The sequence below is a fragment of the Panthera pardus genome, unplaced genomic scaffold (assembly GCF_024362965.1).
Source record: "Panthera pardus isolate Hobbes unplaced genomic scaffold, ASM2436296v1 HiC_scaffold_8, whole genome shotgun sequence".
Taxonomy (NCBI): Eukaryota; Metazoa; Chordata; class Mammalia; order Carnivora; family Felidae; genus Panthera; species Panthera pardus.
In genome coordinates, this window is record NW_026527013.1 from 98,053,078 (window position 1) to 98,080,853 (window position 27,776).

Sequence of the window (27,776 nt, forward strand, 5' to 3'; positions counted from 1 at the left end):
GGCCTCGGATTATGGGCGTTTGTGGGAAGGAGTTAGCTGCGATCATAGCTGGAGTTGTCCAGCCTAAAGATGCCAGGAAAACTGACCTTTGAGTCCTGGTGTTGCAGGGACTTTGTCAGAAAGAATTGCTGCCACGAACCACCAGACAGCCGTGAGGAAAGGAGTAGACTTATTCTCTCTCAAAGGAAATTGTAAAATCGAGATAGTGTTTATCATCAATTCATAGATAATCCATAGAAGTACCATCAATGATGTTTGTATTGATTTTACCTTTTCATTTCTATAACTTCTGGTTAGCATTTTTGCAATCATATGCATCACTTTGTATTTTCCAAGATTCAATTAGTTGTAGAATTATAGAATTATTAAAATAATCATATAACATGTGCCACTTTGGTTCCTGTAGTTGTTCTCTTCTGCAGATTATAAATTCAGGGAAATACAAATCTCTCTGTCCCTTCCCACAGTTCTGCTGGCATCAGAATAAGCGCTTCATTGTTTCCTTGGCAAGTAAAATGAAACTCAAGGAAGGCTGCCAATTTGAAATTGCAGTGTGACATTTGAATTACAGAGGTCTACTTTGGTCTGTTGACTGTTTAATTCTGGATCTCAGTGGGAAAAATAGGAATCTTTAGTTCCCTCCTCATATAGAATATATTTATCAGGGACTTAAAGACAGTGGCATTATATATTAGTGAGTAGGTAGCATTTGTTAAGAGGAATTGAATTAGGAATATTGACTCATGGAAAAATATAGTTTACACTCCCAAGAAGCTCACTATTTTGTTTTGGAAACAATAAATATATATGGTAAAGAATTTAAAGCACTTTCAAGGCAACCTGTCAAAAGGCTAGATAAGCATAGTGTAAAAGAATCATCACAGTGAAGGATGTACAAAATAAAAGTATGAATTTAGATTTGTGGTGTTAATTTTTATTTGCAAGAAGTTTTTTGTGGTTTTTGTTTGTTTTCTGTAACCTAGAAGTTGGGTCAATATTGGATATGTTCAAGAAGTAAAAAGACCGGTTTACCTGCAGGCAGAGTATGTGGAAAGGAATACTAGTTGGACCGTCTTTGAAAAGGTAAATTGGACAATATTTTAGGGACTTTAAAAATCAGCTGAATTTCTAGACTTTTTTTCCCATTAATAATTGGGAAACAATTTTCCATGAGACCTTCATATTTCTGAGGCACTGACTGCCCTTTGTTCTGGACTATCCAGTGTTTGTGTAGTGAACAGTCTTAGAAGGTACAGGTAGTCTTCTCCCCTGGAGCAAGAGTGGTAACGTTGCATATTGTAAAAGATGCAGGTTACCTAGCTCAGGGTTCCTCCCCACACACGCCTGCTTATGCAGGTATCATCCAGCCTTCTTCTCAGCACTCTTTGGAAATTGGGGTTTGAGGAATCAGCACAAAAATATGTCTGCATCAACTAGTACAAAGACCTATTCTGGGTTAGAAGAACGTTCTGACCTTGGTCGGACCACAGTCCTAGAGAAACACACTGACATCTAGCTTGAAAGGAAGGTATTTTCAATTGTCACACTCAGGAGCCTGGGAAATCCTTAGAGCTTTAGTGAGTTCAGTGTGGAGGTTATGGAGCAAGGCATATTATGCTAATTAAGGAGAAACAGCAACAGTCGGGCTGCCTTGTGACTCAGCCCCTCCTGCAGTTTATTATGCCAGCTGTAGTCATTCAGACAGTACAAGGTCTCAAAGTATTTTGTGGTGCATCTTAGTTGCTATAAAGGAATATCAATATTGTCCCTGTCAGGGAGAGATCTTTGAGACAAACTCCTATGGAAAATCATCCATAAGTATTTGGATCCTAACTGGTCTACCATGCTGATGAAAGTAACCTGCTGGAGAATGAGAAAGTGTCCCACAACAATCTAGCTAAATTCTTTTTTTTTTAAATTTTTTTTTAACGTTTATTTATTTTTGAGACAGAGAGAGACAGAGCATGAACGGGGAGGGTCAAAGAGAAGGAGACACAGAATCTGAAACAGGCTCCAGGCTCTGAGCCCTCAGCCCAGAGTCCGACGCGGGGCTCGAACCCATGGACTGCGAGATCGTGACCTGAGTTAAAGTCGGACGCTTAACTGACTGAGCCACCCAGGCGCCCCAACTAAATTCTTACAGTCAGTCTCACCGCGTTGGAAACCTTCCCCATTCCTTATGTTCTAACCAAACCAAACTTAGGATTGGACTCCAGGTTGAGATAGCGCCCATAACAGTTCCTGCTATGGGAGTCAAAACTGTGACTGCTGGGTCAAAGACTCCCCAAAGCTAACTGGGTTGTATCAGTAATGATATACAGCGCTTTACATATTGCTTTAGGTGGTAGACATTGGAAGTTTGGTTAAAACAGGTGTAACCACCGCACTTCTCAAAACTGAAAATAAATGTGCTTTATTAGTGACACAGGGCTGCCCTCTGCCTCTACGCCCCTTGATACCTCCCCTTTCTAACACGAACTCAGCTGCTCTAAGGAGGAAGGTGATTAGGGATCAGGCTGAGATCTCTTTTGTCCTCCAGGGAGACTAAATGCTGTATGAACCCCTTGAGAATGCTGGGGAACTTTGGGAGGAGAGGCACTCTACCTCATGGTTCTGTGGATACTGGCTCACAAATCATCACCTCACCGATCCCATCATGAGAAAGGATGGCCAAATTCAACTGATGTGGTTTGGGCAGAGTTCACAGTGAGAAGGGAAACAAAACGGCCTTGTGGATGGAACCCATGCAACATAATACCACTGTGGCTTCCACTGCTATATGTGTAATGGAACTGATATGTTACACATACACCTGCCCTTCTTTGTCCCATTAGTGCCAGCGGAGATTTTACTATTCTGGGATTGCCACATGGAGAACACTAATAGTAGCATATGTAGGTCACTCTCCCTGTTTCCTCCCAGACGGTCCAACAGGAACAGTGTAGAATCCCAGGCAAAGAAGGAGCAATCACAGCTTATTTAAACATGTAATGGCTGCCAGACTACTCAGCCATTTCCCAGTATAACAACACTGCACGTCCGATGCAGCAACCGAAAAAAGAAAAAAAAAAAAAAAAGTCAGTTATTAACCTTCTACTAAGCTCTTGTGGGAACTGAAACTACATGTCTGACCCATGGAGGCCTTGTGACCCTCTGGTCTAATAGTTTGAGTTTGAGATAGGTCAGCTTGAACTCCCTGATCGATAAAGTTGGAAAGACCCAACAAGCCTGGCTTGTCAAATGGGAATGATAGATTCAAGAAAGCTGCCAACCTGGCCCAGCAGCATCTTAGATTTACATGAACAAGTAGCAGCTTTCCAGTTTGTAGAAACAAGGCCTCTAGCTCAGTGAGGCCTTCAGTTCCTAGAAGTTTATTGAAATGCCTGGGCTTGGTTCACTAAGGGCTCAGCTAAGCTGTCCAAAGCTGTCTGCTAGGTTTTCCAGCCTCAGCACTAGTTATGCACACCCCAAAATGGACATGGTCACTTTGCTCAATGGGCATAACTCAAGGCCATTCTTTTGGCTCTGCCTAGTACTCTCCTTGATGAACGTTGTTATATATATATATATATTTTTTTTTTTTTTTTACTGACTCTTGAGCTGTTGTCCATTACCTGATTAGTCTGCCACTTGGAAGATTACAGACTAACAGGTTAACTTTGAGATGGCAAATCGTGGAAACAGATTGTGGCAATTGATCAGACTCTGAGTCTCACATAGCTTCACCACAAGGGTGGTCATAAGAGGCCTTATGTATTTAAAGAAACACCATCATTATATCACATAACCCTTAGATGATTCTAGAGATCCTTCTAAAATGAGACTGTTCTTGATTACTAAGGGTTGCTTTCCTGAGTGGTAGCTGACTTATTTGTTATATGCATCGTGCAGGCAATTATTCTTAGGGTTAGACTCATTTAATTAGATAAGGTGGTACAAAATTTGTTCCTGACTTTAGGTGATGTGATCAGGGACATGACCTCAGCCCTGGAAGGCATTCAGATCAATCTCAACTTGCTGGCCAGGGTTGTTATAAGATGATAGGATTTCCCTGAATCCTAGACTTTCTTCTGGGGGCCAATACCAAGTCTGGGCAATCACTGATACATCCTGTTATATCTGTACTAATACCTTAGGCCAAGTGAAATAAATAAAAAAGCTTAAGGATAGAGCCACCTGAGTTTCTAAGGTAAACACCAATGGTTTATAGGACTTATTTAGCCAGTAGGGTCTGAAAGCCTGGGGAATGTGTTTGATCTCAGTTACTATACATTGTACTCATTCTGCTGCTTGGAGTTCATTTAATAGTAGTCTTAATTATATGAAACGACTGAATGGATTTAGTCCCAACCACTTTGGGTCACACTGATCAGTGTAGCTGAGAGAGAATCATACTAATGGGAAAATTCACCAAAAGCCAAGATGGTATAGAAACAAGAATAGATATTATTGGGGACAGTTCCCCAGTGGGCCTGACTTCTCTGTGTGTCATGTGAGCAGAGGCACTGATAGCCTTTCTTTCATACTACCTTTTTAATGATGTTTGTGTAGTGAACAGCCTTGGAAAATAGATAGTCTCTCTTTAGGGCATGTGAAAGACTTGCTTATTACACATTATTAAAAAAATATATATGTGTTCCCTAAGTTCAGAATTCTTCTTTTGGGGGTTATATTTCATTTTTTTCAATAAATGTAATTATAGTTAGAAACTTAATTATTTTGGGGCACCTGGGTGGCTCAGTCAGTTAAGCGCCAGACTTCGGCTGAGGTCATGATCTCACGGTTTATGAGTTCAAGCCCCGTATTAGGCTCTGTGCTGACAGTTCAGAGCCTGGAGCCTGCTTCTGATTCTGTGTCTCCCTCTCTCTCTGCCCTCCCCTGCTCACACTCTGTCTCTTTCTCTCTCTCTCTCTCTCCCTCTCTCAAAAATAAACAGTAAAGAAGAGAAACGTAATTATTTTAAGAGAATTTCTTCCAAGAAAGAAAGAAAATAAAAGTCTTTTTAAAGATATTTGGTATTTGAATACTCATCAACAGATTCAATAGAGTAAAATCATTGAAGGGGGAAAGATTATAGGGCTTGAGATGGATAGAATTAGGATATTCCTAGAAAGTAACACTTTAGAAACTGTGGTTGAAAACTGCCTCAATAGTGGAATATGACAAATTGTAGTACATGTAACTGCTATTCCTCAGCCCTATTTTTTTTTTTTTTTAATTTAAGTGTAGTTGACACACAATGTTACATTAGTTTCAGGTGTAAAACACAGTGATTTGACGAGTTTATACATATTGCTATGCTCACAAATGTAGCTACCATCTGCCACCATGCAATGCTATTACAGTACCATTGACTATATTCCTTATGTTGTACCTTTCATCCCTGTGACGTATTCATTCCATAACTGGAAACCTGTATTTCCTACTCCCCTTTACCTATTTTTCCCATCTCCCTACCTCCCTCCCCTTTGGCAGCCATCAGTTTGTTATTTGTATTTATGGTCTGTTTCTGCTTATTGTTTGTTTGTTTATTAGTTTTATTTCTTATTTTGCACATACAAGTGAAATCATAGGGTATTTGTCTTTCTCTGACAGATTTCACTTAGCATAATATCCTCTCTGTCCATTCACATTGTCACAAATGGAAAGATCTCATTCTTTTTAATGAATGAGGAATATTTTGTTATATATATAATTATACATATGTTCACACATATTCATACCACATCTTCTTTATCCGTTCATCTATCAATGGACGCTTGGGTTGCTTCCAAATCTTGACTGCTGTAAATTATGCTGCAGTAAACATAGGGGTGCATATATCATTTTGAATTAGTGTTTTTCTATTTTTGAGGTAAATACCCAGTAGTGGAATTTCTGTTTGTAATTTTTTGAGGAACCTCCATACCTAAGTTCAGAATTCTTAACAAAAGATTTTAGTTCCACCCTCTGCTTCATTTTTAGCCCATGTTCTCCTGGCAGTACCCTGGGTTTGAACTTTGGAAACTATTTCTTATTTTTAGAATCAAGATGTTAAAAACCATCAAGGTCTTAGTTCCTTTCTGTTTAATGGTCCTCTCAATTTCTCTCTTTGGTCACATTTTACCATAAGCAGCAAGAAGAAATCAAGCAGCACCTTCAACACTTGTTTGGAAATCTACTTAGCTTGATCACTCCGTTCACCGGGGACATTTCTTACTTTCTCCTTATAGAAGGTGATAATGTTGCTAAGCTTTCTGCCACTACACAAGATTCCCCCCCCCCCCTCCCATTCCACCAGATTTCCACTTACAGTGTGTTCCAGACAATTTAGGCTTGCTTTAAGATACTCTTCAAAATCTTCCCAGCCTTCCTTCACTGCCTGTTTCCAAAGTCACTTCCACATTTTTCTGCATTTGTAATGGCAGTACCCCCTTTCTGTTGGTGTATAGCAAATTATGACCCAAACTCAGCAACTTAAAATAGGAAATATTTCTATATTACAGTATCTTTGAGTCCATTTAACTGGATGCCTCTGACTCAAGATCTGTCCCTGGCTGCAAATAAGGTGTCGGTCAGAGCCCCAGTCATCTCCATGCTCCGCTGGGGGAAGATCTGCTTCCAGGCCCACTTGCAGGTGTTGGCAGGACACAGAAGATACACTTCCAAGCTCCCTTAGGTGACCACTGGCACACCTCAGGTCCTTGCTGGCTGCTGGCCAGAAACCTCAGTTCCTTACGATGTAGGCATCTCCATAGAGCCATGCACAACCTGGCAGCTCGTTTCTCAAGAGCAAGAGGACAAAAGAGACACAAGTCATGGTCTTTGTGTAAACTAATCTCAGAAAGGACATCCCATCGCTTTTGTTGCATTCTCGATTTTAGAAGCGAGTCACTAGGTCCAGCCCACATTCAAGGGAGAATGGATTATAGAAGAGCATGATTACCCAGGAAGAAGGATCCTTAGGGATCATTTTAGAGCCTGCCATAGTGGAAAATAGAGCCCCTGCTTTTCAGGAGTATACTTTATAAAAGGAAGGAAGAGAGGAAAAAATAAAACTAAAGAAGGCATTTAAAATACTGTAAAATCAGATGCTAACTTACAAACCGTCTACCACAATTGCTAGGAAATTTTAAGAAGGGAAAAGATGAGTTTGAGTTGTTACAAAAAAATTTATAGGCAAATCTTAAATTTACCTAGTCAGAATTTTAGGAAAAATAATTTGTCAGCAAATTATCTGAGAAGCTGAGTGCTTGAGGGCGGGGAACGTGGAACTTAGATATAGTTGTTAGATGTATCTTGCTTAAGAAACATTCTAGAAGGTAGAATGAAGTGAAATATCAGAAAACATTCTGAGAACAAAGACTGACAAGAAAATTTTGAATGACTTGAGAAATGAGAGGAGTAGGGAATATATATTTTGGGCCAGGCATCATGGTGGATGTTTTACGTACTTAATTTCTTTGAATCCTCTCAATATCCTATGAGATTGGTATCTTTGGGGCCATTTTATAGAAGAGGTGAGCATAAAAGATAGAAGTTAAATCTTCTTGGTAGTACCAATCTTGGTAGTTGCCAACTACCGTGCAACTGTGAAATTATTTTTTCTCTTTTGGGGCCCTTGTCTCGCCAACCCCAGAGCCCATGCTTTTTTTGCTGTCATTGTCCTGGAGAAGCCAGGGATGGTGAAAATGATCATAGTCATAAAGTCATCTAGTCTTTAGGAAATTCTTGGCATTATGATTAATACTTTGAAGGTATCACTACTGGAAATTCTCCCAACAACCTTATGAAGAAGATGCTGTGATTCCCATTTTATAGATGAGCAAAGAGACCAAATGGCCTAACATTACAAAACTAGGACACACAGAAGTCAACTGACAGAAAATGGAAAGAGATGCCTTTGCAGAGAAGGAGCTACTTTTGCTGAAAGCCATCTGGATGACTGGCACAGATTTAGGAATTTTAAACATTAAAGTGTTAGTTTGAGGTCTTTCTCCTCCAGAGAAAAAGCAACTCTCTTCTATTCTCTAGCAGAACTGAGTCTGAAAATATATATAACCAAATTCAGATCCAGTAAACAAATTCCAACAGAAACTGCATAATCAAGGCTATTTTTATGATTAGCACCATTTAGTTTCCCGGAATTTACCAGAGCAAACATTGCTAGAGCAAAAATTACTGCTGATGGTTGAACCTGACAACAAGAGAAAATCCCCAAAAGGGTCATTTAGGCCTGAGCTGCAGCTGTGCTCCACCATATTTCTTACTTGAAAGCTGAGAATTAACAGGAAAATCAGGGCTCTGCTGTGCTGTGCAGATGCGGCTAAAACTGTATTAATTTATTCAGCAAACATTTGTTTAGTGCCTACTATATGCCAAGCGGTATGCTAGCCACACTGGGAGTGCAAGAATAAATCATACCTGATGCTCTCAAGGAGCTTACAGTTGAAAGCGGATAATAGGAGAAGGCAGATATAAAAAAAGGCCCAAGTTTTATGAGTGATGCAAGGATATAGTAGAAGCATAAGGGAGTGGATTAGAAGAGTCTTAAAGCAGCAGACTCATAGGAGGAGGGAAGTAGATGGGTCTTCATCTTGCATCACTAGGGCAGGAGGGCAGGGGCGAGGGGGCGGGGCATAAGTGAGGAGAACAGAGGCCTGATAGTTTTCTTGGTCTTGGGCAGAAGCTGATGCCTCCTCCGAAACTGAGAATATAAGAAGAGGGGCAGGTTTAGGGAAAAGAAAAGCTTTGCTTCAGAAATGGCTAATTTGCTTATCAAAGATTCATGTGACACAGTAGCAGGGTCTTGTAGAGTATTGTATTTCTGAGACCAGAACTTAGCAAATATCTGGTTATAAGATGCAGACTTGGAGAAGCTTTAGTATATGTTGCTGTTGTAGGATTACCACCACGACTGGCAGCTATTGCTTGTTTTGAGCATCTACCACGTACCACACCTTGTACTGAACACCATGTAACTTAACCTCACAATAACCTTGTTACACTAAGGAGATGTTTTTATCCTCACTCTATAGATAAGGAAATTGAAACTTAGACCTGGAAGCTAACTTTACCAACACTGTAGAGCCAGGATTTGAATCCAGGCCTAAGTGACTTCAAAGTGAAGACTGTTTAGTTGGTCTCCACTTAACCAACTCACCAATATAACAGATCATGCCCCTTCCTTCTGTAAAACCTAAAATGAGGTCTACAGCTCTCCTGAGTGTTCAAAGCTCGAGAATGTCTACATGCTTTTGCTCCCACCAGTCAAAAGTTAGATACTCACCAAGAGGCAGAACCTGTCAGCTAGCTGCACTTATTACTGTTTTAATAAAATAAGTGCTCTGATGTAATACAAATATAATGGAAGTTGTCTAGGAATAGGAGAGGAAATGCTTTGGGAAGAGACAATAAAGATGGGTAGCTCAAGAAAGCCAGATGTGAGAAGGAAATGTAAGAGAGACAGACCATAAACATCTGAGGAATTTTGCATTCATTTTGCCTTGGAAGTTATCTTTTCCATCCATTTTAAGACACTGCAGTAGTTCTATAGATTGTATGCTGTGGTTCTGGTTTATATAAGAAAGAGTGCATGTGGGGCGCCTGGGTGGCTCAGTCGGTTAAGCATCCGACTTCAGCTCAGGTCACGATCTCACGGTCCGTGAGTTCGAGCCCCGCGTCGGGCTCTGGGCTGATGGCTCGGAGCCTGGAGCCTGCTTCCAATTCTGTGTCTCCCTCTCTCTCTGCCCCTCCCCCTTTCATGCTCTGTCTCTCTCTGTCTCAAAAATAAAATAAACGTTAAAAAAAAAAAATTAAAAAAAAAAAAAAAGAAAGAGTGCATGAAACATCAGTGAGCAGACCCATAGGCCAAACCCTTCAAAGGAGACTTCTGTGCACTTGCCCAGAGTGAGCATGTTATGAGAGAAAAGAAGAGGACAAAAGGTTTGGAGCTCACTAGAGACAGGTGCAAGTCTTCAAAGTGAATTGGATGAAAATGTTTAGAGATGTGGAAGGTAAACCTCAACACAACAGGATTATGCACCAGCATTTTGGTTGGGGAAATATGAAAGGAATGTATTGCCATTTTTTATCCCAGAAAGCTTTACTTTATCTGTAGACTGAAAGCAGCACAGTACAGAAGAAAGAGCATGGGCTTTGGAATGTGTTGGATGTAGCATCAACAGCATAACAAATTGTCTATCATTGGGTATAGTCTTGAGTCTCAGTTTCTTCTAATTACAGTGACATAGTAATACCTATATCTTACAGTTTTAAGGAGTGTAGTATTGGGCACTCAGTAAGTTACCAAAGAATTGCTATTCATTTTTTGTGTCTTTGGGAGGGCGATAAGAAAGTATAAGAATAGAGGCACCTGGGTGGCTCAGCTGGTTAAGTGTCCGATTCTTGGTTTCGGCTCAGGTCATGAACTCACTGTTCTTGATTGAGCCCGGTATTGGAATTCTCTTTCTCTCCCTCCCCTGTTCATGCTCTCTCTCTCTTACTATCTCAAAATTAAAAAAAAAAAAACAAAACACTTAAAAAAAGGGAAGTATAAGATATTAATCAAGAAGGTAGATGAGGATTTGTGAAAAGGAACCCTTACTATCTCTGTCAGTTCTTGTACTTCTTTTAAAGTGGATTTTCAAGTTGGGACAAAGGACTTTCAGGAGTCTCTGTTTACTTGAAAGATGTTGAATCTGGCCAGAAATAAGGAGAAGATGGATATCAATGGAAATACTTTGTTGTGGCATATTTTTTTTTGATGCAGTATTTTCCGTCTTCCTCTGTAAATGGCAGATTCAATCCAATCTAATTTTGAGGTTTATGAAATTCTACTAACTTATCATTCCATGTAATTTATTTTCAGATTAACCATAAAAGTAATATCCATTTTCAGTAAAGATCAAAGAATCAGAACACATCATTCTTAGTCTACTAAATGTAACTTTTTAACTTCTAGAAGTTTATGAGGTTCTGTGGTAAATGCATCCTTTATTATAAAGTCTGTTTATGTTGGGAGTGGTAAATGATCATCAAGAGAGAATGGCAAGATTTTTTTAAGTTCTTATTTAAATTCCAATTAGTTAACGTATAGTGTAAACCCAAGTGTGCCCCTTAAATCCCCATCACCTATTTAACCCATCCCCCTACCCAACTCCCGTCTGGCGACCATCAGTTTGTTCTCTGTAGTTAAGAGTCTATTTCTTGGTTGGCCTTCCTCTCTCTCTCTCTCTCTCTTTCTCCCTTTGCTCATTTGTTTTGTTAAATTCCACACGGCATGAGAGTTTTTAAACACCCTATCCAGAGCCTCTAATAAGTAACAGACACTAAAAAAAACCTATCTTGACCTTAGGATGCTTATAAGACTAATTAAAAAGACAAAACATTAGTAAATGGAAAGATGCAAAGAAAGATAAAAAGAATTTCAGCAGGGGTGCCTGGGTGGTTCAGTTAGTTAAGTCGGACGGACTTCAGCCCAGGTCATAATCACACAGTTCGTGGGTTCGAGCCCTGCGTTGGGCTCTGTGCTGACAGCTCGGAGCCTGGAGCCTGCTTCAGATTCTGTGTCTCCCTGTCTCTCTTCTCCTCCCCCACTTGTGCTCTGCCTCTCTTTCTCTCAAAAATAAATAAACATTAAAAAAAGATTTTTAATTAAAAAAAAGAATTTCAGCAGAATTGCAGATAATTTGGATACTGAGGAGAGAAGATTGGCAAAGTAAAAAAAAATGAGTCAAGAGGAAGAATTCTCTTAATAACTTACATTTATGATGGTAATTTTGATAACTAAAATGAATGACAAAGCCAGAACTATACTTAGAGATAAGAATTACATATATTGTATATACCCTAATCCTGTTATTCACTGTAAGAAGTATTAAAAAATAATAATAAATGTGACAGAATACTGCCTTCATAACAAATGACTTCGCAGGGTCTTCTTTTCTTTTATATGATTGAAAACCCCCTTAGGAGGTTATAGGTATTACCAAGCAAATGCAATTGGCATTCTTGAGTATATTCTTTTAAAAATATTTGTTGAGATCCTATTATATGTCAGGCCCCGTTCTAGGCACATGTTTATATTCTTTCCCTTACATGTAGTGAAAAAGTATCTATTTTCAAGCTGGCAAAGGGAAATCAAATTGTTCATTTCAACTTTATGTTTGTAATGTGTCACATTGTCATCAGATTTTAAATTTAGCTTAAGATTTTATTGAGTCATTCAGGAAATCCATCAAATCGATAATGTAGAAGTGAATTTTATATACCTGGTTTAGGCCTTTATATTTTCTTAATATTTATTTTATTTTTGAGAGAGACAGAGTACACGGGGGAGGGGCAGAGAGAGAGAGGGGACAGAGGATCGAAAGTGGGCTCTGCGCTGACAGCAGCGAGCCCAACGTGGGGCTTGAACTCATGACCCATGAGATCATGAGATCATGACCTGAGCTGAAGTTGGATGCTCAACCGACTGAGCCACCCAGGCGCCCCAGTTTAGGCCTTTGTAATAAAGGCATGGATTTGCTGCTAGTTGTAATTAGGTTTAAAAACAAGTCTAATGTCTCTAAACCAAAACTTCTGGCAAGGTGTCAGGATTGTGTACTTCCCAGCCTTACTACACTTCTGTTAATCAACATTACTGGGATTTACAAAGTACCTATTGGTTCTAAAAACATGAATAAATAGGAGATGAGTTAATTTACAGAATATCACAAAAAGTCACACCAAATCTGGATTTTTAGGATTTAGGGGCACCTGGGTGGCTTAGTTGATTGAGTGTCCAACTTCAGCTCAGGTCATGATCTCATGACTCGTGAATTCGAGCCCCGCCTCAGGCTCTCTGCTGACAGTGCAGAGGTTGGAGCCTCCTTCAGATTCTGTCTCCCTCTCTCTCTCTCTGCCCTTCATGCTCTGTCTCTCAGTCTCTCAAAAATAAATAAACGTTAATTTTTTTTTTTTTTTAAGTTTTCTATGATTTAATCTTACCAATAAGTGCAAGGTACGTGGAATCACCAGCCCCCACTGCTCAGCTACTGTCTTCTGCCAGTGCCAGAGACACTTGGAATGGTGTTTATGATTTACACAGTTTCAGACTGGTTTTAAAGAGCCCTGGGGTTCTGAGTACTGAGGCAGTAGGTCATACAGAGATCACTTAAGTTTACTTTTCTATGCAAATGCCACCAAAATTGAGGCTGTCATAGCCTCCATGTGGAGAACTAGTGTCTGAAGGTTGCTGAGGCACTTTGTTTATCCTAGTGAATGGCCCTCAGATTCCTTACTGGGAATCGTACCTACTTCTGGGCCCCACAATTTAAAACAAGTGTGGTGGCACGTGGGTAGCTCAGTCAGTTAAGCCTCCTGCTCTTGATCTCAACTCAAGTCATGATCTCATGATTGGTGGGATCGAGCCCCATGTGGGGCTCTGCACTGACAGTGGGGAGTCTGCTTAGGATTCCCTCTCTCTCTGTTGCTCCTTCTGTCTCTCTCTCTCCCAATATAAAAAAATAAACATTAAAAAAAAAAATAAAACAAGTGTGGAGGACTAGGAGAGAAGTCTGAGTACAGGCCCAAGACAAGAACAGAGAATGAGACCTATGAGGAAACCAGAGTTATTTTACTTGGAAAGGAGAAGTCAGAATGACAATTTAATAATGGTCTTTCAGACATTAAGAATTATTACATTGAAGTAAACGACCAGACTTTCTTCATGTGCAAAACAGTAAGAGAAATAGAATTTCAGTGTTAGCAAGAAGAAAATAGTAAAGATCCAAAAGAAAAAAAAACAGCAATCAGATGCTAAGCCTATTTAATCAAAGGAATAGATCATTCCACACACTTTATGAAAGTGTTTTTATAGGCAATATGAATTCCTGTCTGTTTCATGTATTAAATGTAATACTACCTGAAAGAACAGGGGCAAATTAAATGAACTTTGTTTTTCGACCCTGTGACTCAGTGATTTATCTTAAAGTTACATCATAAGGTATAGATTTCAAATAATTATTTTGAATTAGAGTCTCATATCCCAGTGCTGCCAGGAGAGAAGCTACTTTCTAATGATGTTAAGGAAGTTAGTGGTGTGGAGCAACATTTATTCCAGGGGTCACGAACTCACGTACTTACAGGGGTCTGCGGGTACCACGTGGTCTGTGGGTACCACGGAGTGAGCTAACAGCATGGAACAACACGGGGTGGTAAAAGTTGTGTATTTGAAGGTGTGGGACCCATCCAAAAGGGGACAGCCGCTGCTGACCAGCCAGTTGTTTTCATGTCGCAACATGCCCATTTTGCCAGATTTTTGGCTTTCTCCAGGAAAACTTGAACTCTAGAGTCTCATGTGAATCTTTTATTTAGCATTGACAAAATACTAAGGTTCATCAAAATACTGTTCAGGCAAAGCCGTACACGTCTGTGGGCTGTGAGTTAGAAACCTCTGGCTTTCTTTTCGGTCACTTGCTAACCAACACGTTTGTTAGCAAACAAACAAAACAACTGATTGAACTCTAAACCTTAGAAGAATTCATCTACTAAACCTTTGTAAGGCTTAATTAAGGTCCTTTCCAGCTCTGTGAATCTTTTGATCTTCTCTTCCTTCTTCCCTGCTCTCAGTAATGGGTGACTTATCCACTTAGTGGTGGGAATTTAAAGGAACTACTTATTTCCTTAGCAATATAATTTTATTTTGTAAAACCATCAAATGTTTAGACTGAAAACAACTTTTGTTGCTATACTAAAGATGCTACTGATGGCTATTACATTTTTAGGAATGCACTTATGTATGGCCTAGACATGTCACTTCAGATCTTTGAACTAACATCTGTTTCTAACATTGGCTGCATGAGGCATGCTTGACTTAAAAGCCTACTTACACTTCAGCATTTGGTGACATATTTTACTTCCCTTTTATAAAATATTTTCAAACAACCCACTTCCACCTGGGGTAAGGACGTCTCCATTTCTGAAATCCCCTTCCTTTCAGACAGGAGAATATGCCACAGATGAAGAAGAGGATGAGGTAGGACCTGTTCTTCCGGGCAGCGACATGGCCATTGAAGTCTTTGAGCTGCCTGAGAATGAGGACATGTTTTCCCCATCAGACCTGGACACCAGCAAGCTCAGTCACAAGTTCAAAGAGGTAAGCTGCTGATCTGCAAACTATTTTTTATGCATGTCCATTTCATTGTTAAATTTACATTTTTGTTTGAAAAATGTATTGAGAATCCGTTTTCAAAAGAAAACCTTTCGATAACAGGTTGTCTTGAATCTCATTGAATTTCAAGGTACAATTTAAGTAGATCTCATTCCACAGTCCTTAATTTTTAAATGCTTATTATCTGTCGTAGTGATAGCTTACAACTTGTCTGTTCCATATTTTTTAAGCTGTAGCTTAAATGTCTGGTTTTCATGATAAGTTCAGGTTGTATTTTTTAAATTTTTATAGAATTTGGGGGACTTGATGATAAGCTTTCCTCTAAGGCAGTGATTTCTAAGAAAGTTTTTTTTTTTCTTTTCTTAAAATAGACAAGGTCCCAAAAGGAATCAGACAACATACCTAAGGAGTTTAATTGAAGAAATTAAAGGTTAATGAATGAACCTTGAACAGAATTAATATAACTACCCAGGGACGGTGAGGTGCACAGGGACTGGCAACAGCAGGAAGTTGTTGTTCCAACTTCCTCCCAAAAGAAGGCTTTAGTGGGAAAAGAGGAAAACAGATTCCCTTTTTTTTTTTTTTTTGTTTTTCGAAGAAGGGCATCTTTGTAAGATGCAGCCACTGCTAAAAACTACATCCTGAGGATAAGGGTGGGTCATATACACTCAGCCCCTTCTCTCCTGCAATTGCCTCCTATTGGCCAAACCCAGGCAGGAGTCTAAAGAGGTCAGCCTCCTGAGGCAGGAACTATTAGAAAAGGGCCAAAAATGGATCCTGAAAGGGCAAATGCAGGCAACCACATAAATTCTTCTTCTTTGAAATTAGCTACTCAGAACTCCAACATGTAAAACAGAGACAGTGATGAATGGGTCCCCAAGCATTTTATTCTTCATTGTTTCAGGGAACATCCTCCATTATTGAAGGCAAGTGTGTCATTATTTACAGCTTGCCCACAATAACCCTGAAGCACTGAGGCTTGAAAACCATTGTTCCTTCTTTCCAGCCTGTTAGGGACTTGACCTTTTGGAAGAAAAGGTTCTCCTATACATGAAAAACAATGTTGATAATTGCAAGTTTGTAATTTCTGATTTTATTTCTAATTTCTAATTTTTTTTATTCATAATTTCTAATTTTTTAAAATATAATTTCTGATGTATCGTCTAAGTACGTCAGTTTTATATGTTCTGATGTTATACCTATCCGTGTCCTATATATTGACTTACCTTTTTAATTCCTTATGATAAATTTATACTTGTGGGACCAATAACAAAGTGAATGTACTTTTAAAATGTAAATTTTTGGGGTCCCTGGGTGGCTCAGTCAGTTAAGCGTCAGACTTCAACTCAGGTCATGATCTCACAGTTCATGGGTTCAAGCCTCACGTCAGGCTCTGTGCTGACAGCTTGGAGCCTGGATCCTGCTTCAGACTCAGTGTCTCCCTCTCTCTCTGCCCCTCCCCCACTCATGCTCTGTCTCTCAAAAATAAAATAAACATTAAAAAAAATTTTTAAATAAAATGTAAATTTTTGTTCAGAAAAAAAGCCCTTAGGTTTATTATAGAATTTTGGAAAATGCACAGTTATATAAACACCAAAAAAAATCATTCATGATCCCAATTTTGTGGTATTTATGATTATACAGTATATACTATGTTAAATTCCTACTCCTGATACTTATAATTGCATTATTAGGATTTTCCCATGTCATCAAATATTCATCCATAAATGATGTTTATTCACTATATGGATCTCTTACTGATCTACTTAATTTTTGTCTTGTAACATTTCCTTTGTTTTGAGTTTAAAAATGTTATTATTAAAAGTTACACTGCAATAAATATTTTTGTACTTATCCTTAGGATAATTTCTCACAGTGGAATTATCCAATCAAAGAATATCGGTATTTTGGGACCTTGTGGTACTTAATACCAAGTTGCCACCAAAATGGCTTTTCTCAGTGACACAGAAATTTATTTATGCCACCCAGTGTGTTGAGAGTGCCCATTTCTCTTCCACTTATTATTATTTGTCAGGTTGAACCATTTCCATTTGTATAGTACACAGAGTCCTTGAGGCAAAATATATGGGTTTTCCAGATGATTTATGACTGTTCCTAGTTCTAAATCAGATACAAACACCTTGGTGACAAATGAAGTACACTATTCTATAATGATCACAATACTCCTTTACATTAGGAGTAGCAATGCCTATCTTAGGGCCAATTCTTACAAAGGGTTTCTAAATTAACTGATATCTTCAAAGAGCAATGCAGAAAAAGAAAGTTCTGCTGGAAGCGGCTGAGTGGGAGGAAAAGGTAATCTAGGGACCTCTTTCTCTGAAGCTCCAATTTGGCCCAAGAATACAGATTATCTAGAAGTATAGATGGACCACTTGTTCTTTAAAAAAAAATCTTCGGGAATGTTGTAACTCTCAATCCTGGTTTGAGGCAGTGAAATCAAGGTAGTATATCTGGGCAAAGGCCTGTAATATAGTTTACCCATGTTGCCAGGTGAGTATGACCCTACTCTTTGGTAGATGATTGAGCTGGAAGTTGGGTCCGCATTCTTTTATGGGAGCTAAAGAGTATAAAAAACAGAAATAGTATATGGAAGGTTATATCTCCCACTTTCTGAGTTGAGCCAAGGAGTCAATGCTCTGTAAATATTGTTTGAGGTGTGTACACCATTGTGCAGACAACCGCATGATCTAGACCTAGGGGTTGGTGAACTATGACCTGTTGGCCAAATCTAGCCCACTGCCTTGTGTTGTAAATAAAGTTTTATTCAACACTGCCATGGACATCTATTTATTTATTGCTTGTGGCTGTTTTCAGGCTATAAAAGCCAAGTTAAGTAGTTACACAGAGACCATGTGGCCTGCAAATCCTAAATTATTTGATATCTGGCTTTTTACGGAAAATGACTGCTGACTTTGGTGTATGCCACTGCATAATCTGGACCCATTCTGTGTAACACAGCTGATTTATTTTTAGCCTGAGTAACTGAATCTGTAGTTTTCTTTTAATTTTGGTTCTTAAGAATTGGAGGTTTGTCCTCACCTCAAGATTAAGCAAATACCACATTGTTTCACTTCTAATTCTTGTATTCTTTTTTGTGATATATTTAACGGATTAATATATTCATTTCTTCAGGAGATGGCCACTGAATATCAGCTGTGTGGCATTCCATCTCAGCATTTGTGTCTTGTACACTGCCAGTCTCACAGTTTTAAATTTCCTTGTGTGATTAACATAAATGTCCAAGTAATTTACAGCACTAGATATTTTTCACAAGATTCCATACAAATGGGGTGGAGGTGGAGAGTCATGTGTATTGGAGTCTATACAAAGTCTTCTGTTACAGAGAGTTCTCTCGATTACATTGTATCAAACAGAAGCACATGCTGTACTCTTTGAGCAAAACATATTACAATGACATTATCTCAATCAGTCCTACTTTTGGCCAATTTCCTATCTTCTACCAGCCTCTATGCTCCTCTGTTTTTGCTTGCTCTTGTAGGTTTTCACATATTTCTTCATATATAATTAGTGGTTAAATATTTGGTGAATCAGTGGTATAAAGCATACACCGTAAGTTGTATAATTCAAGACAGGCACCTAATTTAATTTCTCCAAGTAGTTGACAAGATAGCTGGCACTTTTATTCAACACTCATTTATGCATTTCCCTCTGCTTGGAAGGCCAGCATTATTATCTACAGAATTGGTGCCTTTACACTCTGGACTACTTTTGGCCTTATAATCAGTTCTGTTTTCTCATTCTTTGGTACAATGCTGTTAGAATATATATTGAATTTTGATGGAGTAAATCAGATTCATCTAACTCTTCAAAATTCTGGTAGTGTTCAACCTATTCAAGAAAACATTTGAATCACTTTATTAGTTCCCTTGGAAAAACTTCTTTGCATTTTTATTGTAATTACATTAAACTACTAAATTAACTTGCAGAGAGCTGGCATTTTTATCACATTGACTCTTTTAATCCACATTTATGTAATGTATCTGTTTAATTGGAGTCTTTTTTTTCTGGCCCTCTCTAATATTGTATCGTACCCTCTATTAGTTACACAAGCTATAAGTAACAGAAGATCTTAACTAGAGTGGATTAATCAAAAGCTGCCACAAAGGTTCTCTATTAGCTTCAATATAAATTAAGAAGTTTTCTCAATTTCTCTATTTTTAGAAATGACTTTTATAAGATAGACTTAATGACTTGCATAAAACTAATTTCTGTTCCCTGAAAGTTTGTTATTATTCAGCTATAAAACCATCTGTGCCTTTGTGGAGGAAGATTTTAAAAACCTTTTATAATAATAGCTATTACTGTCTTCAAGGTTTCAAGTTTTTCTTGGGCCAGTTTTGGTATTTTGCATCTCTCAAGAATTTTATATATTTCCTCTGGCATTCATATTTTCTAACATTTTGATCTATAATATACTTCTTAACTACTGAAATCTTTACTATCTATAATTATTCTTATTTTCTTCTTTTTTATTTGAATATTTTTCTTAGTTGTTTTATCTAGAATTTTTATCTATCTTGCTAGGCTTTACATGCCTAATTTTTTAATTAAAAATACTTATTTTGTTATTTCCTACCAGTATCTTACTTTTGCCCTTCTTTCTTGTTTTGGTATTGATCAATTGTAGTTAGTACTCTATTTTTGATAACTCTTGCACTCTGATAAATATATTTAAAGCTATACTTTATCTAAATATTCATTTTTAGTTACATGTTCCAATTTTTTTACATTTAGAATGCCATTGTCATTTAGATGTAATTTCTCTTTAATACTTTAATATAAAAGAGGGGTTTCCTCTTTAATATAAGAATGATTTAGTGGTATATTTTACTTTCCAGACATATGTAACTTTGTTTTGTTCTTCTTTTGTTATCAGGTTCTAACTTTATCACATTCTGGTCAGAAAACATGTTCCATATGATAGCTACTTAGAATTCTCAAGACTTCTTTTGTAGCTTAATTCATAAACAGTTTGTTTAAATAGTCCTCATGTATGCAAAAAAACAAGTATTCTGTGCTTGGGTATGAAATTTATATGCTTTTCATTTATGTAAATATTATTAATAGTAGAAATATACATTTCTTCTCTGTAGCATGGCTTAGATTTGTCTGCTTGATCTACAAATTCTGAAAAGCACATGTTAAAATCATAAACTATAGTTATTTTTCCTTCCTATAATTCTATCAGTTGTGGTTTCACATATTTTAAATCTTTGATATTAGCTGCATATATGTTCAGGATCGTTACAACCTTTTGATTTATTGTAACATCTGTTTTGTCCCTTATGATGCATTTTACCCCAAATTTTATTTGTCTGATAGTAAAAATTCAACACTGCCTTTCTCTTGCATCATATTTGCTTCACAGCATCTATTTTTTCCATCTTTGTTTTGGCCATTTCATACCCTTTTGTTCAAATGTGTTTCCTTTAGCCAACCTATTCTTAAATCTTACTCTTAATATTACTGTGTGAGTCTTTGTCAGTTAATTCATGAGTTTAACCCATTTACATTTACTGTAATCACTTTAATATTAGAACTTAGAGCTGCCACCTTATTTTATGTTTTTCAATTTTCATACTTTCTTCTTGTTTCTTTTTTAGCTTTTACCTACTTGCTATTACACATTCATCAAATTTTTATCTTACTTAAAAGTTATACATTTTCATTCTGTTCTAGAGATTACACATGAGTAGTTTTGACTCAGTCATAGGTTATTTTCCTCTAGTAACATAGAATGCAGATCAGTAGCTGTGCCTCCCATTTGACAAAATAATAGCCATAGCATACTCTCCTCTGCCTTTCCTTCTTTCTTCAATTTTTTTTTGTATTTCAGGAGTTTTAGTTACCTATTTTTATAGGCATGCCTTTTACAAAGTAATTAGTTCCACCTCACTTACACTTCTTCCTAACTCTAATGGGATTTCAGTGCTATCCTGATGTTAATTCACCATTATCCTGGTGCTACTATTTTACCACATGGCACCAAAGGTTAAGTTAGTGGCCAGGGTGTCTAAACTTCAGAAGAATGGAATAAAGTGTCCCTGCTTTATTTGCAGATGCAGGTTTACCCAGGTCATATATATAAGATTAAAGATTAACTAGATTGCTGTCTCTCATTCTTGGTTATAGACACTTGATTGCTTCATACTCATTTTTTCCAAACACATCTGGAAACACCTGTTTTCTGTTTCTTAAGTGTTTCTTACAAGTTTTCTTGTTAATTGATGACTGAGACCCTGACACCTATCAAGTCTCCTTTTTTTTTTTTTTTTTTTTTCTTTTTTCATTTTTGGCATCTTCAAAGTTGCATCCAGGAAAGGCAGCAAATAGCTTTTGTTAGTGTGTGATGTTGCACTACCCTGGCCATTTTGCCCCTACCTAATTCAGTCATTTTACCTTTATTTTTTTTATTAATTCCATCATTCTGTTATCCTTCGGAATGTTTGATTTCTCTTATTCTAACTTCTGACAATAAATGTTGAATTTACTTTAATTGTTAAATGTTAATTTACTTAATTGTTCAAACATGAAAGCACTTAAAACTATGAATCCCTCTTTGTTTAGCTGTCTTTGGCAACATCTTTCAGCCTCGGTGTGCATTCTTCTTGTTGCCATCATTTTGCAAATAGTCTATATTTTTTATTTTTATTGTTTTCATTTTCTCTTTTATTTCAATAATTGAGGAAACAGGTTTTAATTTATAACTTTTTATTATTAATCCAATGTTTCATTACATTGTGGTTAGATAATATTGTCTACAAGTTTTGATTTTTGTTAAAAAGTGGTGTTTTTGTTATAGATTGATATGCATATTTGTGATAAAAGTAATATTGTTTTCTACCCTCTGTATCCTTGTCATTTTTCCTATTTAACCTAGTAAATTGAGACCCATGTAGTAAAACTACACCTCATTATGTTTTGTGCCTAATAGCTTTGATTATCTATGTTAATGTTATGTTGAAAGCACATAAAATATGACTCAAAGGGTTTTTTGTGTTTAAGTATTCTTTGTTTGATGTTACTAATCTACTTTTGTTTGTAGTTGCTGGATAAACATACTTTTATATACATGTGTACTTTTGTCATGTAAATTTAATTGAAGTACTTTGTTTTATTGTAAATTTTGAAAATGTTATCTTGGAGTCTGCTCTTTTAATAAGAAACTTTAGCAATTGAAATTAATTGTTATAATTATCAAAGTTTAATTTATCTCATCTCATTTATGCTTCATGTTTCCTTCATGTTTATTGATTTTTAGGAAGGATTATCTTCAAGTTTTAAAAAAATAATCTCTATTTCTATGATTTTCAAAGTTAAGAAGAAAACTACCCTTTGAGTGTTCTAAAACAATATAATTTTAATATTTTTGATACAGTATTGGTTTCTAAGACAAGATTGTTATTGAAATATAATTGTCACATTTTAAAAACTTACATATTTTCAATTAGCTTTATAATGATACATACAATAAATAGTTACACTCTTAGCTTACTTGGTTTCAACTCTTAGTCTCTTTACATCAGAATTTCTCATTTCTCAGAGTATATCCTTAAGTAATTTATTAAGTATTTATGCAGGTATAGCTTTCATGAGCTTCCCATACTGAGAATGGAAAAAATCTAATTGTTATGACATAGAAATGATAATTAGTTAGGCTTAATATTTTGCTTCACAACATTTTTTTCCTGACAGTGTTGTAGGGCAGGCTTCACTATTTTGAGTTAGCATTGCATATTGTAAAGGAAAAGTGTAACACCAATCTGGCATTTGGATGCTTGTATTATTTTAGCCTTGTACTTTAAATTTTTATCATAATTTCTTAGAAATAGGCCTCCTTGGGGCGCCTGGGTGGCTCAGTCGGTTGGGCGTCCGACTTCGGCTCAGGTCACGATCTCAAGGTACATGAGTTCGAGCCCTGTGTGGGGCTCTGGGCTGATGCCTCAGAGCCTGGAGCCTGCTTTCAATTCTGTGTCTCCCTCTCTCTCTGCCCCTCCCCCGTTCATGCTCTGTCTCTCTCTGTCTCAAAAATAAATAAACGTTAAAAAAAAAAAATTAAAAAAAAAAAGAAATAGGCCTCCTTTCATTGATTTTTTTTTTTTCCTTTTAATCTGCTTTCCTTGTTTTATGTTTGTGTTTTGGTTTGGTTTTAGTTGATTAATATTTTCTTTAGTTCTGTTATTTTTTCTCTGTTGCTGTTTCTTTTCTAGAAACATTTTGTGTTCTATATTAATTATCTTGTTCATATTGTCTTTTCTTTTTTTTCTGTCTGAGGTTGTTCTCAAATGTGTTCTCTCATATCAATGATTCAGTTTTCTGTAGCATTAAATATGCTTTTTACTTCAAATTCCTTTATGCATTTTAGCATTTCTAACATGACTTAATTCTCTTACTACATTTTTGGTTTCCTTATTCTCCATCCATTCCTCATGGTTTTTCACTTTCTCTCCAGCCCAGTATTCTAGAGAGTTACCTTAAAATATTTTTACTTACGGGATACATCATTCTTCCAGTTTACTTACTTATTTGAGTTTTCAAGTTGATATTCTCTCTACCTGCACTTGAAATATTTAGTAATAGTATCAAGTTTGCCTTTTTCTCCTCTATTTATCTGGAAATGAGACAAAAGCCTTTCTGTATAGTCAGCAGCCATCTACTTCTTTAAATTAGGCATCCAGGGGCACTTGGGTGGCTCACTTGGTTAAGCGACTGACTCTTGGTTTCAGCTCAGGTTATGATCTCACAGTTCCTGGGTTCAAGCCCCACGTCGGGCCCCTTGCTGACAGTGCAGAGCCTGCTTGGGATTCTCTCCCTCTCCCTCTACCCCTCTCCCACTTGCTTGCGTATACTCACATGCTGTCTTTCTCAAAATAAATAAATAACTTAAAAAAAAATTATGCATCTCATTTTTAGTCCCACATCAAGAGGACATATCTGTGTGCCGTGTGCCTAGTTTCTGGCCTGGTTGCTATTTTCTGGCGGTCTATCATCTAATGTAGTTCTCTGAATTTAGGTGAGATATTTCTAAATCTTGCCACTCAGTTTTCTAAGTTAAAGGAAAAAAAGATTGTTCCCTGCTCTCAAAATGCTTACTTGACCACCTCTATCTGTACTGCTCCACTTTGGAGCATGTATATGCAGTGTGCCACTCTTCAGCCACCTTCCTGCATTCTCTTCCTATTCTAGTAGTTGTTTTCCGAATGGATGTGAAATACTGAGAGAGTTGGCAAACCTTGGTTTTTTTTTTTTTTTTTGGTTTAACTGGGTTTTATTTATATATTAATTTAATAATGGTTTAATTTAGATATGCTATTAAATGTATTTACCTGGATTCTTTGATATTCTTACAGCCAGTTGGTAAAAGTTCTGGACTTCAAGTTAAGATTTTTTTTTTTTTTAAATTCAAGTACAATTTATTACTACACAAACTATAAAGTGTTCACCATCTTTAGAATTAAGTTTTCTTTTATCTTCTTTTTTTCTTATTTTTATCTTTTGGTTTTTCATTTAACTCTTCTCTTTTTATTAATTATGAACCCAGTAGGTTTTCTTTCTTTTTTTTTTTTTTTAATTTTATTTTTATTTTTTAATATATGAAATTTACTGTCAAATTGGTTTCCATACAACACCCAGTGCTCATCCCAAAAGGTGCCCTCCTCAATACCCATCACCCACCCTGCCCTCCCTCCCACCCCCCATCAACCCTCAGTTTGTTCTCAGTTTTTAACAGTCTCTTATGCTTTGGCTCTCTCCCACTCTAACCTCTTTTTTTTTTTTTTTTTTTCCTTCCCCTCCCCCATGGGTTTCTGTTACGTTTCTCAGGATCCACATAAGAGTGAAACCATATGGTATCTGTCTTTCTCTGTATGGCTTATTTCACTTAGCATCACACTCTCCAGTTCCATCCATGTTGCTACAAAAGGCCATATTTCATTTTTTCTCATTGCCACGTAGTATTCCATTGTGTATATAAACCACAATTTCTTTATCCATTCATCAGTTGATGGACATTTAGGCTCTTTCCATAATTTGGCTATTGTTGAGAGTGCTGCTATAAACATTGGGGTACAAGTGCCCCTATGCATCAGTACTCCTGTATCCCTTGGATAAATTCCTAGCAGTGCTATTGCTGGGTCATAGGGTAGGTCTATTTTTAATTTTCTGAGGAACCTCCACACTGCTTTCCAGAGCGGCTGCACCAATTTGCATTCCCACCAACAGTGCAAGAGGGTTCCTGTTTCTCCACATCCTCTCCAGCATCTATAGTCTCCTGATTTCTTCATTTTGGCCACTCTGACTGGCGTGAGGTGGTATCTGAGTGTGGTTTTGATTTGTATTTCCCTGATAAGGAGCGACGTTGAACATCTTTTCATGTGCCTGTTGGCCATCCGGATGTCTTCTTTAGAGAAGTGTCTATTCATGTTTTCTGCCCATTTCTTCACTGGGTTATTTGTTTTTCGGGTGTGGAGTTTGATGAGCTCTTTATAGATTTTGGATACTAGCCCTTTGTCCGATGTGTCATTTGCAAATATCTTTTCCCATTCCGTTGGTTGCCTTTTAGTTTTGTTGGTTGTTTCCTTTGCTGTGCAGAAGCTTTTTATCTTCATAAGGTCCCAGTAATTCACTTTTGCTTTTAATTCCCTTGCTTTTGGGGATGTGCCGAGTAAGAGATTGCTACGGCTGAGGTCAGAGAGGTCTTTTCCTGCTTTCTCCTCTAGGGTTTTGATGGTTTCCTGTCTCACATTCAGGTCCTTTATCCATTTTGAGTTTATTTTTGTGAATGGTGTGAGAAAGTGGTCTAGTTTCAACCTTCTGCATGTTGCTGTCCAGTTCTCCCAGCACCATTTGTTAAAGAGACTGTCTTTTTTCCATTGGATGTTCTTTCCTGCTTTGTCAAAGATGAGTTGGCCATATGTTTGTGGGTCTAGTTCTGGGGTTTCTAGTCTATTCCATTGGTCTATGTGTCTGTTTTTATGGCAAACCTTGTTTGAGGACGATTCCTGGGAAAGGCAGTAGAGGTTGCCCAACTTTCTCATTGGATGGACTCTGGATCTCCAGCAGTCATTGAGGATGGACAAACCATCTTCCTTCCTTTGGATGGAAGCTTGGATAAGTTTTTCTAAATTCAGCTTTGTGACTCTTTCATATTCTAGTACCAGATGTTTTTAGGTTTAGTGTCCATTTGAAGCTGTGAGTTTTTCTTTTGTTTAATGTATTTCACTGGAAATTTAGTGGGAAGAAGGAAGGCGCTGAATCAGAAACTGCTGGTCAGGAGACATTTAAACTCCTTGTCCAGTGTTTTCCTTCACATTCCTCCTCAGAAGTCATGGGAGTCTTGAGGGAAAAATTGGAGTCTAAATATTGTACTATTTCACTTTATTTAAGGCACAGAGAATGTATGAAAAATAATCTAGAGAAAGTTGTAAATGCATTAGATAATAATATAAAGTTATCTCTATGGAACTTTCCATTATCATGTAGAGAAACTATAAAATACTTTATATAAAATAGTTTACTTAGTAGCCAACAGATATTTATTTAAAAAGAAACTGTAATTACATGCTTTCACCTACATCCATTTTCACCTACATCATTAATAACTAGTTTATGAATACCTACTCAGAGAGTGAGCTTGTTGGAGTAGCTCACCCTATGCTACATATGCTGTAATTAGTGTTATCATTCAGATTGGATTATTATACTATTCAATCACCCAACTTCAGCTAATTTTGCATCAGCTATTCCCTGAGAAAACACTTGTTAAAGTAAAGATAGGTACCATATGTAAAGCTTTGAGCAGAAATTATAGTTTCATTCTAATAGCACTCAAGTATAGGCAAAAACAGCTCTCATTCCTTCCTTTGTGGAGCCTACCCTGGCATAGATAAGACAGACTTCAATCAAATAATTACAAAGATAATTCTAAAAATTTTGCTTCTGGTGCTGAAACCACACTTATAAAGTACTGTGCAAATATCACTTATTATTTCACCCTTGTAAAATAAGAACAGAGAATATTGCTGTCATCTGATTATAAAATCTCTAGCACTAGAGATGCCTTAAAATCTTTGCTGCAAATATAGTATTTTGCACTTTTTAAAGACAAATGTTTTCTGTTCTTACACAGGATAGGTAAAGAAAGTACAGAAGTTTAGTCTTACCATTTCTATTTCTGTATGAGGATGTTTCTATTTCTAGCGCAATTATATTCAAATTATATTGATTCAGTGATACGGTTCATGCTCTGGATTCATCTTTTTGAAAGAAAGAAACAAAATATACACAGCAGGTACCCCTGCAGAATGTTATATAAGAGCTACTGTTCTCTGTAGGACGTATATGTTTATTTGTGACTTCCACGGTATTCATGTTAAAAGATGGCAGAAGAGATGAGATTGGTCTTGTAAGCTAAGACACTGATCTGCAATCCTTCACCTTTTCTTTTTACTGATATCCTCGCTTCCCAAGTGTTTTCTCCAAACCTAGATTCTCCGAAACCCCAGAATTCCAACAGGTGTTTCAGGCTGGGTTTCTGTTAACCCGCCGTGTTGACTTCCTGTCCCTCCAGTCAGTCAGCCTGACCAGTCTCAGGCAGTGATGG

At 37.3% G+C, this 27,776-nt stretch overlaps 1 protein-coding gene across 16 annotated transcripts in view; it reads left to right on the forward strand.

Annotated features, from left to right (window-relative positions):
• The window catches only part of PPP1R9A (protein phosphatase 1 regulatory subunit 9A), a 324,540-nt gene that overhangs the window by 232,028 nt on the left and 64,736 nt on the right, over window positions 1-27,776 (forward strand). For all 16 annotated transcript variants that reach the window (XM_053897845.1, XM_019443360.2, XM_053897839.1 and 13 more), the window contains one exon: window positions 14,963-15,118. In XM_053897845.1, the coding sequence (XP_053753820.1) occupies window positions 14,963-15,118 (156 nt within the window). The remainder of the gene's footprint in view (window positions 1-14,962; window positions 15,119-27,776) is intronic.